Below are 12,231 nucleotides of genomic sequence, written 5' to 3'. Positions count from 1 at the left end.
AACTTATCAACAGATAGAATGGGCATTCTGCAGATCCTATCAAGCAAAGAATGTTGGCTGGCAGGGACTAGAAGGCCAGATTTTCTACAGCAGCCCCTGCTCTATGCAACATCCTTTTTTTAATAAAGTTTTATATTTTAATACAAACATACCATTTTTCATTAAACAGTGTGCCATCTGGATACAAATATTTTGTGCAATGACAGTTAAAATTACAGTCATATTCATTATTTATCTATTCTTACGTTTAAACTAATACATAACATACTATTATAACAATCCCTTTCTTAATATATTTAACTTTATTAATACAATTGTCCTATTTCACTCCTGCTTTAATTTCTATTTTTCATATTTATTCTCTAACCATTGATAAAATAACTCCCATATACTAAAGTCTTGCCACATTTTTTGAGTGGGCAAAACTATAAGCCCCCGCCCGAAAATAAGCCCGCTGGACAACCCCCCCCCCCCTCTGGTGAGGCAGAGCACCGGTCACCAACCTAGCGGTATCCAGAAGACGCCATGCCGCGGGAACCGGGGGTGGTGGTGGAAGAAAGGCACTCACATTGCTTGGCACCTTTGGAATACCGCCAGGTTGGGGAGTGGCGTTCTGCCTGGCTGGAGGGGGGAGTTGCCAGGCGGCTGCTCCTTTGCAAGCGGGCTCCCAAAGAGCCAGGCACAGCCTCAGGGGCGAAGCAGCCATGAGGTGACCATGCTCACGAGCAGCCACCCGGCAAACCCCTTCTCCAGACGGGCAGAGCACCATTCACTGACCTAGGGAGTATCCCTAAGGCGCCAAGCCATGTGGCACTCTGCCTGCCCCCCAGCTGCCGCGGCTTGGCATATTTGGGATACCCCCTAGGTCAGTGCATGGAGCTCTGCCCGGCTGGAGAGGCGGGTTGCGTTAGCGTCTGCTCCACCCCAGCTCACATGCCTCCCATCCTCACCATGCCCCCTGCAGCCGCCGCTGAGCTCCAAACAAAATTTCTTCTTTGGCAGTGGCGCACTCGTGCAATTTTCCTCCAGCCAGGCAGAACGCCACTGCCCAACCTAGCAGTATTCCAATTGTGCCAAGCAATGTGAGTGCCTTTCTTCTCCCCCCGGCTCCCATTACTTAATCCTAGCCCTGAGGCTGTGCCCAGCTCTTCGGGAGCCTGCTCACAAGGGAGCAGCCCAGCAACCCCAAAGCAATAAGCCCTCCCCCTCTAATAAGCCCAAGGCCATATTTCATGGGTCAAAAAAATATAACACCCTGTTGTATTTTCAGGGAAACACGGTAGATATTTTAAATGTTTTTTTACTATTTTAATGCTTCAGTCCAAACCTAAGAAATTATTTGTGTTCAAGTTGAAATTTATTGCATTGCGTTACTACATAAATGACCTAAACTAAATAAATTTCCTTTAAGGCTGCTCACTCTCAGCAACTTTTAAAAAGTGTGGACTTAAGCTTCCAGAATTCCTTAGCCAGTCATGTTGGCTAGGGAATTCTGGAAGATGAGGTCCATACTTTTTAATGTTTTTGAGGCTGTGAAGCACTGCCTTAAATGATGGACGATGTCCCTTAGGCAAAACTGAATGAGTTTGGAGAGCCACACAGTCATATATTCTTTGTTGGTTTCTTGAAAAGGATTAGACAACAAGAAAACAAAAAGCAGCAATCCATGTTTTCATTTTACAGCAGAAGCACAGTTATCTGAGAAAGCTTCCCTACAAAGTATCCAACAGCTGGTGCGGAAAACTTGCCAGGCGCTGGCTCTGTGGAAGCTTCTTTGTGAACATCAGTTCAATATTATTGTAGGTGAACTACCAAAGGTATGTAACAGCTACATTTCTTTATGTGGTTTTTGATATTAGGGTAACACAAAGCCATTTTAAAAATCTAGATAAGTTTTCAGAATATATTTTAAAATATAATATAAAAATCTAATTTTAATCAGAACACAATATAAGAGGGTGATTAATAGGCTATGTCAGTTTTTCTGCCAGCACAATTAAACCAATTTTAAACAAGTACATATTTAAGGACAAGATACTATGTGCTGCAAATCATCTTCCTTAAATAGTTTTTCATAAATACATAAATATCTGCTTAAGGTATATCAAGCTATTTGGGGTGTAGCAGAAATGTGGTTATGCTTTTTTTTAAAGGAGTTTCAAGAACATCTGAAGATTACTACTTTCAGAGACCTCGTCATTAGAGATAAAGAACTAACTGGAGCCGTCATCGCTTCCCTTATCAACTGCTACATCAGAGACCATGCTGCTGTGGATGGCATCAGTTCACATTTACAAGACATTTGTCCGCTACTGTACAGCACAGATGATGCCATCTGTTCTAAGGTATTTGAGAGTATCTAGTTTATTTAAACTAGCTAAAATTAAAGATACATCATGCTACCTGATCCAGGTTAATAAGAGATTTATTATCGGACGGGCTATGCATAAGGCTGAATGTTTAAAAAAAAAATACTATGAAAATGACTTGTTTTTTCATAAAATGCATTCATAGACAAAGTTGATTAGAAATAGTTGACTGTTAAGACATCTTTCCTTATCACAAAATTGTATAGACATTTACTTGTATGTGACAGAAAACAGTTAGCCCATGGCTTCTCTAAACAAAGGATGGACAATGAGGCCAAAAGGTCATTGAAGGAAAAGATTTTAGATTAGGATGACAAGATATTAGCTTAGCATCAAGGCAGCATAACTCTGGGAGATTGTCTTTTACCACCAATCCAGCTGATAATTGCGAATCCTTAATCAAGAATAGACATTGCATTGACTGGCTAGATTCAGTCACAGATGGTAAATCCTCCAAAATGCCTTCGACAAATGACTTTTCCTTTGTGATTCCCAAACCACAGAAGACATGTAGGATGTTCTATTGTATTGTAAATTCTACCCAAAACTTATACAATGTACTAATTTGGCCTCTCATAAAGGAATTCTCAAGGAGAATATTAGGATTTTTTTTTTTAGGATTTTATTGAGGATTTATATGCCGCCCTTTTCCCTGAGGGGACTCAGGGCGGCTTACAACAATGAGGGGAAGGGAGTGCAAGACAAGACTTAAAAGAAAAAGAATCGTGAATAAAAGAAAATTATCCATAAAAACACAACATTCACTCAACATTCGGGCGGGGTGAGAGTAATCCTATCCCCAGGCCTGACGGGATAGCCAGATCTTGAGGGCTGTGCGGAAGGCCTGGACTGTGGTGAGGGTACGGATCTCCACGGGGAGGTTGTTCCATAATGTCGGAGCTGCAACTGAGAAGGCTCTCCTCCGCGTAGTCGCCAGTCGGCACTGACTGGCGGATGGAATTCGGAGGAGGCCTACTCTGTGCGATCTGATGGGACGCAGGGAGCTAATTGGCAGGAGGCGGTCTCTCAAATAGTCAAATCCACTACCATGGAGCGCTTTATAGGTGGTAAGTAAGACCTTGAAGTGCACCCGACGATCAACAGGTAGCCAGCGCAGCTCACGGAGGATTGGTGTTATATGGGCGAACCGTGGTGCGCCCATGATCACTCGCGCGGCCGCGTTCTGAACTAGCTGAAGTCGCCGGATGCTCTTCAAGGGCAGCCCCATGTAGAGCACATTGCAGTATTCCAGCCTAGAGATCACAAGGGCTCGAGTGACTGTTGTGAGAGCCTCCCGGTTCAGGTAGGGCCGCAACTGGCGCACCAGGCGAACCTGGGCAAATGCCCCCCTGGTCACAGCCGACAAGTGGTGGTCAAAACTCAGCTGTGGATCCAGGAGGACTCCCAAGTTGCGGACCCTGTCTGAGGGGTATAAATTTTGCCCCCCCAGCCTGATTGATGGAACGTTAGCCAAATTTTTGGGAGGAAAACACAACAGCCACTCGGTCTTTTCCGGGTTGAGCACCAGTTTGTTAGCTCTCATCCAGTCTTTAACAGCCTCAAGGCCCCGGTTCATCACGTCCACCGCTTCATTGAGTTGGCACGGGGCGGACAGATACAACTGCGTATCGTCCGCATATTGGTGGTACTTAATCCCGTGCCTCCGAATGATCTCGCCCAGCGGTTTCATGTATATGTTAAATAGCAGGGGGGACAGAACCGAGCCCTGCGGCACCCCATAGGTTAGGGGCCTCGGGGACGATCTCTCCCTCCCCACCAACACCGACTGCGACCTGTCCGAGAGGTAGGAGGAGAACCACTGTAAAACAGTGCCGCCCACCCCCACCTCCCGCAGTCGTCGCAGAAGGATACCATGGTCGATGGTATCGAAAGCCGCTGAATATTACTGGTATGTGACACAATTGCCCATAATGTAGCCTTAACTGCAATAAGGATGAGGCAGCAAATATTGTGTAATAACACTGCATTTCTTTAATACCTTCAAAATTGTGTCCTCTCCCCCTCCTTTTTCTTTTAAATTCGTAATTTCTTTTTAATTATTATTTTATGAACTATGTAGAATACTATATATTTGTTCAGTCATTTATTTATTCCAGGTTCTTTTGTCTCATGAGACAAAAGAACCTGGAATAAATAGGTCCTGAAATAAAACTAGAGATGATTGGAAGGTAATGCTGAAAGTGATCCCAGTAGTGGTTCCACAAGCCATAGGGCCTGTGACTTCTAAGCTGAGAGAATGACTCTAACAGACCCCAGGAACATCAGAGCTCTCTGTCCAGAAGAGTGCAGTGTGTGGAGCAGCTAAGATACTTTGCACAATCTCTCTCTCCTTCTTACACATGCACACAGAAACATAAAAAACACAGATACAAAAGAACATCCCTCTCCTGGTCAAAAATCAAATTTAACATTTGTATGACAAATATGATTCAAAACAGATACTTGTAATGTAAAATAATGTTTAATTCTCCATTTGATGTTTGTTTTAAATCTCACAGTTTTAAATCTTACAGAATATGACCAGAATCTTCTCTCAATAATTTCCTGTGGTGAAAAATTGACTTTCAGGCAAGGGGTTCAAAGACAGATACAGAATGAAAATAAATTGATGTCTGCTTATGTTATTCCAGGCAAATGAACTACTGCAAAGATCCAGACAAGTTCAGAACAAGTCAGAAAAAGATAAAATGTTAAGAGAGTCATTGAAAGAATACCAAAAAATTAGCACTCAGGTGGATCTTGCCAACGTCTGTGTACAGTATAGGCAAGGTAAGATGCAGTTATTTGCTGAAAAGCTTCCACATCAACATTTTTTCATTTCAGTTGTTGCGAGAGTAATAATATGTGTCAGTACGGAAACAGATTTACTCAATTAACAAGACTTTAAAACAACAACAGAGAAACAAATAGTTGAATTAGTTTTAAATTTATGCGGCATTTTGCCTAATATCTTTTCCTCCCTCTTTTTTTAATTTTAAGTGCGTTTCTATGAGGGTGTGGTAGAACTTTCTCTGACAGCTGCAGAGAAAAAGGATCCCCAGGGCCTCGGACTTCATTATTACAAAAACCATGAACCAGAAGAGGATGTTACTGGCTGGCAGGCTTTCCAGGAGAGGTGAGTATTTTGGAAAATAGAAGGGATTTTCCCCCCCAAAAAAATACTTTCAGCAAAATATTATTGGGGAATTCTAATACACGGGATAAACTTTAAATTACTGTTGACCGAGATATTACTCCCAAGGATATGTTGTCATCACATCAGAGGTGGTATTCAGCAGGTTCTGACCAGTTCTGGAGAACTGATAGCAAAAATTTTGAGTAGTTTGGAGAAATCAGTAAATACCATCCCTGACTGGCTCCACCCCCATCTATTCTCTGCCTCCCGAGTCCCAGCTGATTGGGAGAAAATGAGGATTTTGCAGTAACCCACCACTGCATCACATACAGGTTACATTTAACTTAATGACCACAATTGGGACCAGAATGTCCCTTGCTCTGCAAGGCCATTGTAAACTGAGTCACGCCCAATTTTACAACTTTTTTAGATGGTTGTTAAGCATATCACTGCAGCTGTTAAGTGAATCACATAGTCATTAAGTAAATCCAACTACTTCTCCCCACTGACTTTGCTTGTCAGAAGCTGGTTGGGAAAGTCACACATGGCAATTACATGACCTCAGGATGCTGCACCCATCATAAATACATGTCAAATGCTCAAATTTGATCATATGATTGTAGGGATGCTGTAAGTGCGAGGACTATTCACAAGTCACTTTTTTCAGTTCTGTTGTAACTTTGGTCATTAAAAGGAATCGTAAGTTGAGGTTGTAAGTTCTTTACCGAATTTATTGAGCATTTTTTAAAATTTATATTGTAGAAAATTTATATACATTCCAGTCTCTGCTAATCTTATGCTCAAGTAAGATGTCACCTGGAATATGTGTGATCTTAAAATGATAAAACTTGAAGACATTGATGTACATTGGTTTCCCACGCCCTCATGAGCATGTTTCTCCACTTGGCATCTTTTTACAGGTTAAATTGTTATAAATGCATCACAGACACCCTTCAGGAGCTGGTTAATCAAAGCAAAGCTGCCCCTCAGTCTCCCAGTGTGCCCAAGAAACCAGGCCCTCCTGTTTTGTCCTCTGATCCCAACATGCTGAGCAATGAGGAAGCGGGACATCATGTAAGCGCTACTCAAGTCATATACTGAGGAGTTCTTTAGGGATGAATAGGATTTCTTGGATTGTTTTTTAAAATCTATTTATTTTTCTTATTAAAGCATGATAACTTCTTGCATACAAGATTTTCAGAGATTAATCTATATATATATAAAAGGCAAATACCACTCACTCATCACGAAATCTCCAGAACCGTAAAGCCTACAAACTTGAAATTTGGCACTTATGTTCCTCTTGGCTTCTAAGTGCTCGCTAAAAAGGATTTTTCAAAATGACCATCAGATCATTAGTAATTCTGATACAGTAATTAACACGCTCTAATGCTAAGGAGTTCTACTCCCTTTCCCCACCTGAAAAGAATTCTGTTCCAACTGCCAGTTGCCTTATATTAACATGCTCTGATGCTAAGGAGTTAGACATTCTACTCCCCCTCCCCACCTGAAAAGAACTGTTTCAACTCCCAGTTGCCTCATATTCCGTTACCTCAGTACAAGGTAACGGAAGATGTTCCACTCTTTCATTCAGGAGCGATCTGGGGCTCCTAACAGTACTAAACGTTGGTACCTCACCAAAATATCTATGCCTTCCACCTATGGAACTGCTTCCGGACTCGGGGGGGGGGGGGTGATATTCCCTTATGTGTTTCAATCACTGACCATCACTGAGCCAACGGATTGTGAACCGAATTTATCCTGCATAGCTCGGTCACATAGTTTCACCATATCCAGCTAGTTGGAGTATAGAAATATTCAGTATTTAGTACTTTAGTAAATACTGACATATTCAGTATTTAATACTTTGGTATATGGCTATTAAGAGCCTTTTTTAATTCTAGAAATGAAGGCATGCTTTACATTCTTGCAGATCTCACAAATAACTTTTAAAATGTATCTGTCTTCCTGATTCTAGTTTGAACAAATGCTTAAACTGGCTCAACGGTCCACCGATGAACTTTTTAGTATTGCCCTTTATGGCTGGTTGATTCAGGCTGATTTATCAGATAAACTGCTGCAGGTAAGATCACAGAACAGCTTGATACACATAACTATAGTTTCTGCTTCAGTTTCAGAAAAATAATGGATTAAAAACGGCAATGGCAAATTGATAAGATTCCTACCTCCATTTTTCTAGGTAAACTCTCCCTTCCTGGAGCCATATTTGGCACGCATGGCCAAAATTGATCAAAACAAAGTTCGCTATATGGATTTGCTATGGAGATTTTTTGAGAAAAATAGAAGTTTTAGTAATGCAGCCCGGGTGCTCGCAAAATTGGCAGACATGCACAGGTAATATATCTTTTTTTCTTTCAAGACTTCAATTATGATTGCATTATTATTATTCTATGGATTATTAATTACATGGCTTTATTATTTAATAGCACTGAGATTTCGCTTCAGCAGCGCCTTGAATATATTGCCCGTGCCATCTTGAGTGCTAAGAGCTCAACAGCGATATCGCCAATAGCTGCAGATGGGGAGTTTTTGCATGAATTGGAAGAGAAAATGGAAGTAAGTAAAAGCTGATTTACATGACATTGATGCCAGTGTAGCTTGAAGGAGACATGTAATTTTTTTTTTCATGTTGTTGTAATTAAAAATGAAGAAGTATTTTTAATCAACATCTTTCATCTGATTACTTTCATTTATTAAAAACAATAATTAAAAGGTTATAATTTTGTTTATTGTGCTTTTGTATTGCCTTTGTGATAATAAAAATGATGCAGAACAGTAAAAGTATTATAACAGTAATTTGTTAAAATAGTATAAAGGTGTTTTTTTAAGTGAGCAAAAGGGAGAGATTCAAATACAGAACTATTATAAGCACAGTAATTATAAAAAGTTTAAACTTTTCACTTAAATATTTTTGTATTTTTAATCAGGTTGCCAGGATACAATTTCAAATACAAGAAGTCTTACACCATCAGTGTTCTCATCATTCTTCAGTGCAAGATGCAGTTTCCCAATTGGATTCTGAGTTGATGGAAATTAGCAAGGTATCTGAACTTCACCATTCTAGGTTCCAATTCTAAAAAACTTGTTTGTTGGAATAAATATTTACACCTTAAATAATTTATTTTTCTTATTCATACTTTGAAAACTGCAGCTGGCTTACTATCTGTCTGTCTTATTGGCTATTTCAGGTGAAGATATGATATTTAGTATTTTCATTACTTAATTAGTGTAAAATAATGTTTTCCATTTTTTACAAATGACCAAATTGTTATTTTGCCTTTTTAAATCTTTAGCTCTATGGGGAATTTGCAGATCCTTTCAAACTCTCTGAGTGTAAATTGGCCATTATACATTGTGCTGGACATTCAGATCCTATCTTAGTGCAAACTCTTTGGCAAGAAATAATTGAAAAAGGTAGGTCTTTTGTAAGTTGAATAAGTTTGTCAGATCATTTTTCATCTCTTGATTTCTCATTTATATTTTCACTTTTAACAATCATTTCTGTCTTTTGGCAAGAGTTTCTTTACTTTCCAATACTCTTACCTGTTTGAGATTTTCTCTTCCAATAATGTCCATCTCCCAATTTCAAAGGTCCTTTGAAATGTTTTGATATCATTCTGCAAATTTCACTCTTTTCCCCTGCCTGGAGCTTTAGTCCCTTACAGTGTTCATATATTTGTCAAGTTTATTTTCAACTTTCCATCTATATTGCATTTCTTCATAGAATAAACAACTTCCATTCACATGAAAATGTTATTTTATTTACTTAATTTTTCAGGGCTCTTAGCAAAAGTTCTAATCATGAGGACCCAGATTGTTGGGGGCAATATGCTGACTCTCTGTAAACCGCTTAGAGAGGCCTGAAAGGCCTATGAAGCGGTATATAAGTCTACTGCTATTGCTATAGTCTACTGCTATAATCAGTAAAGGAGAATAGTTGTAGGACATGTTTGATGTGTATTCTTTGAGTTTGGTTCTTTTCTTGGAGACATTTCATTAACCAAACTAGGTAACGTCATCAGTGCACTGATGAGGTTACCTAGTTTCAACCGACTGGAGTACAAATGGGCTCTCCTTGTTTGGAGACGCTCCAGTGAATTAAGCTTGCCGTCAGTCATTGCCATGGTATTATCACTACTCATTGGGAGGCATCTAATTTTCATTACCTGGACATCAGTTTATTGTATCTAATTATATTGAGTTGAAGTTTGAAAGAACATATGTAATAGATTTCCCTTTTTCTTTCAGCACTGAGTGACAGTCTTGCAATGAGTGCTCCTGATAGGATGCAGTCTCTTAGTCTGAAGATGGTAACGCTTGGGAAGATTTATGCTGGAACACCACGCTATTTCCCTTTAGGTATATAAGTCAATTTTAGATATTGAATAATATAGAGTTGTCAAGAAGGAAGTTGAAAGAAAATTTGAAAAAGGCCTACTGCTTGTTTTTCTTGAATCTGTGCCATATACTTGCTTCAAAATCTTCAAATGGTAGAATCCAGAAATATTGTTTGTAGGCTTCAGTGTTTTGCTTGTCGTTTAAAACCAAGAGGCAGAGCAGAAGTGGGAAAAGAAAATGAGGGAAGCCACCCGATTCCGGAATTGTATCCAAGCAAATATTTTAAAGACTTACATTTTACCTTTTGCCTTGTTAGTTGCTATTACCTTGATAAATAGCAAAAAAGATATTAGTCAAGATAGTAGCAACTAAGAGTGTCCTGTGTGTGAATTCTCAAGACTCTGGGTTTGGCCCTTTTAATCTAATGTGCTCAGATATGTCTATTTCTTTCTATGCCCAAGACTTCTTGGTCTCACTGACACTGAAGAAATGTTGAAAAACCTCAGCTTCTTTCCAACAGACTAAGTCCCAACCTGTCTTGTCATGTTCTCTGGTTCCATAGATGAAAAAAAATGAAAAAAGAAAGAATAACATCATTGCCATAAATTTATGCAAGAATTTGATATTTTATTGCATTTTATTTTTTCCTCAGATTTCTTAGTACAATATCTAGAACAGCAAGTTTGTTCTTTGAACTGGGATGTGGGATTTGTAACTTATACAATGCAAGAAATTGGTGTCCCACTACCACGGCTTCTTGAAGTATATGATCAGCTTTTTAAAGCACGGGTATGAATGAGTTCACAATCTAGTTTTCCGTTTTATTTATGACCTGTATTATAACAATTCATGGGATGAGAATACTTCTGTTTAAAGGCAGTACTATGAGATGCTCAGTTAGGAAGTTTTTTGGTGATTATAGTTACAGATCATTAAGTTTCCAAACTATGAATGTATTTTCTGCCACCTATCAGTTAGAAATATGTATAAAGAAAGATGTGCTATATCTTTCCTCTTTAGGTGAAAATGAGGCCTTTGAGCTAAAAAAAGGATTTGCCTGATTTTCTTAGTTCCAGAAAAAAATAGATAGATTGAATTTTTCAAATGGGAGAAATATTAAAGGACCACTGGGCGGAGTGGGGTTTAACACATTTTCAACAGTGCTGGTACAGGCAAGAGCAGTGTTTACCCACTATCAAAAACAGGATCGTTCGCAGGGGAGGGTGATTGTTATTGGAAATGACTTCTTGCTAAAAAAAAAATAGCAATGAAAATAGAAAGCTCATCTTGGCTCAGCTCCTACTTGACAGGCATGTCAAGTAGTTTTGTAGTATGTTTTAATAGTAGGTTTTACTGTACACTGCCCATAGTCACCTTGTTTGAGATGAGCATCTATATAGATTGATAATCAAATGTGTATATTTCTGAGCAATAATGGCTGCTGGTCTTTGTCATGGTTTAGTCTACTGTTTTGGTAGCAATGGAGAATCAGCAGTCGCTAAGCTGTCGACTGGTCAGTGAACACATGTACAAGCCAACAAGTCTTTATTTTTGCATATACACGTGTATGTGTACATATGTGTATGTGTATATATTTCCACATTTTTGTTTTTATAGGATCCCTACTGGAGCAAAATGAAGAAACCATTACATCTTTTGGAATGCATACATGTACTGCTATCAGGATATGTGCAAGATCCTAACAAAGTAGCTACTTTTGAAAGGTATTTTAAAGTTTATATACATTGGAAGTGAGGTGAAGTTTTATTAATATAGCACATGCTAAATGATGATGTTGACAATACGTACAATCCTGTTTAAACATATCACAATTAAGGGAAAAAAACTTCAGTCAAGCTTTTTAACAATATGTTGAGCATTTTCAGGCCTGTAATGACTTTTACTAACTTTTACTAATTTTTAATCAATTTTTTAGTCTTAAAACAATCGCTTCTGAAATAACACATTTTATAGAAGAGACATGTGGCAGGATGGCAAGAAATATCTAGTAGTCTTTCACCTTCCTATCCCAGAAAATTGTTTCTTTTTTTAACCAAGTTAATTTTTATACCTGAAAAATTTATGTCATCAGCCAAGAGTAGAATAATAAGCTAGCAAAAAAAGGACAAGTCAAGGTAATCCTTGACTTATGACCAGTTAGGGTTGAAATTTGTTGGTAAGCAAACTAATAAGTGAAGTACACCTAATTTTACAACCTTTTTTCCATGGTTAAGTGAATTATTGCAGTTGTTAAGTGAATCACAAGGTCATTAAGCAAATCCAGCTGCCCCTATTGACTTTCTTATTGGACGCTGGCTGGGAAGGTTGCAAATGGCAATCACATGACTGGGATGCTGCAACCATCTT

General features: G+C 39.0%; 1 protein-coding gene and 1 long non-coding RNA gene across 3 annotated transcripts in view; one reads left to right on the top strand and one right to left on the bottom strand.

Moving 5' to 3' along the window:
* The window catches only part of LOC148045302 (uncharacterized), a 34,347-nt gene that overhangs the window by 15,362 nt on the left and 6,754 nt on the right, over positions 1–12,231 (bottom strand). The window lies entirely within an intron of this gene.
* NUP155 (nucleoporin 155) overlaps positions 1–12,231 on the top strand; it is a 34,246-nt gene that overhangs the window by 21,168 nt on the left and 847 nt on the right. Inside the window, exons 22-34 of one of the 2 annotated variants that reach the window (XM_087715427.1) lie at positions 1,684–1,817; positions 2,154–2,345; positions 5,021–5,159; positions 5,370–5,505; positions 6,426–6,579; positions 7,484–7,588; positions 7,706–7,860; positions 7,953–8,082; positions 8,454–8,567; positions 8,820–8,940; positions 9,775–9,885; positions 10,517–10,653; positions 11,482–11,588. In XM_087715427.1, the coding sequence (XP_087571553.1) occupies positions 1,684–1,817; positions 2,154–2,345; positions 5,021–5,159; positions 5,370–5,505; positions 6,426–6,579; positions 7,484–7,588; positions 7,706–7,860; positions 7,953–8,082; positions 8,454–8,567; positions 8,820–8,940; positions 9,775–9,885; positions 10,517–10,653; positions 11,482–11,588 (1,735 nt within the window). Of the gene's footprint in view, positions 1–1,683; positions 1,818–2,153; positions 2,346–5,020; positions 5,160–5,369; positions 5,506–6,425; positions 6,580–7,483; positions 7,589–7,705; positions 7,861–7,952; positions 8,083–8,453; positions 8,568–8,677; positions 8,715–8,819; positions 8,941–9,774; positions 9,886–10,516; positions 10,654–11,481; positions 11,589–12,231 lie in introns of those variants that run through there. The other variant, XR_015696651.1, reaches the window with a different exon arrangement.

Source organism: Thamnophis sirtalis, unplaced genomic scaffold (genome assembly GCF_051295495.1).
Source record: "Thamnophis sirtalis isolate CommonGarterSnake01/CBP01778 unplaced genomic scaffold, rThaSir2_p1.2 scaffold_5, whole genome shotgun sequence".
Classification (NCBI taxonomy): Eukaryota; Metazoa; Chordata; class Lepidosauria; order Squamata; family Natricidae; genus Thamnophis; species Thamnophis sirtalis.
The sequence above is the reverse complement of the archived record's forward strand: the minus strand, read 5'-3'. Positions and strand labels throughout refer to the sequence as shown.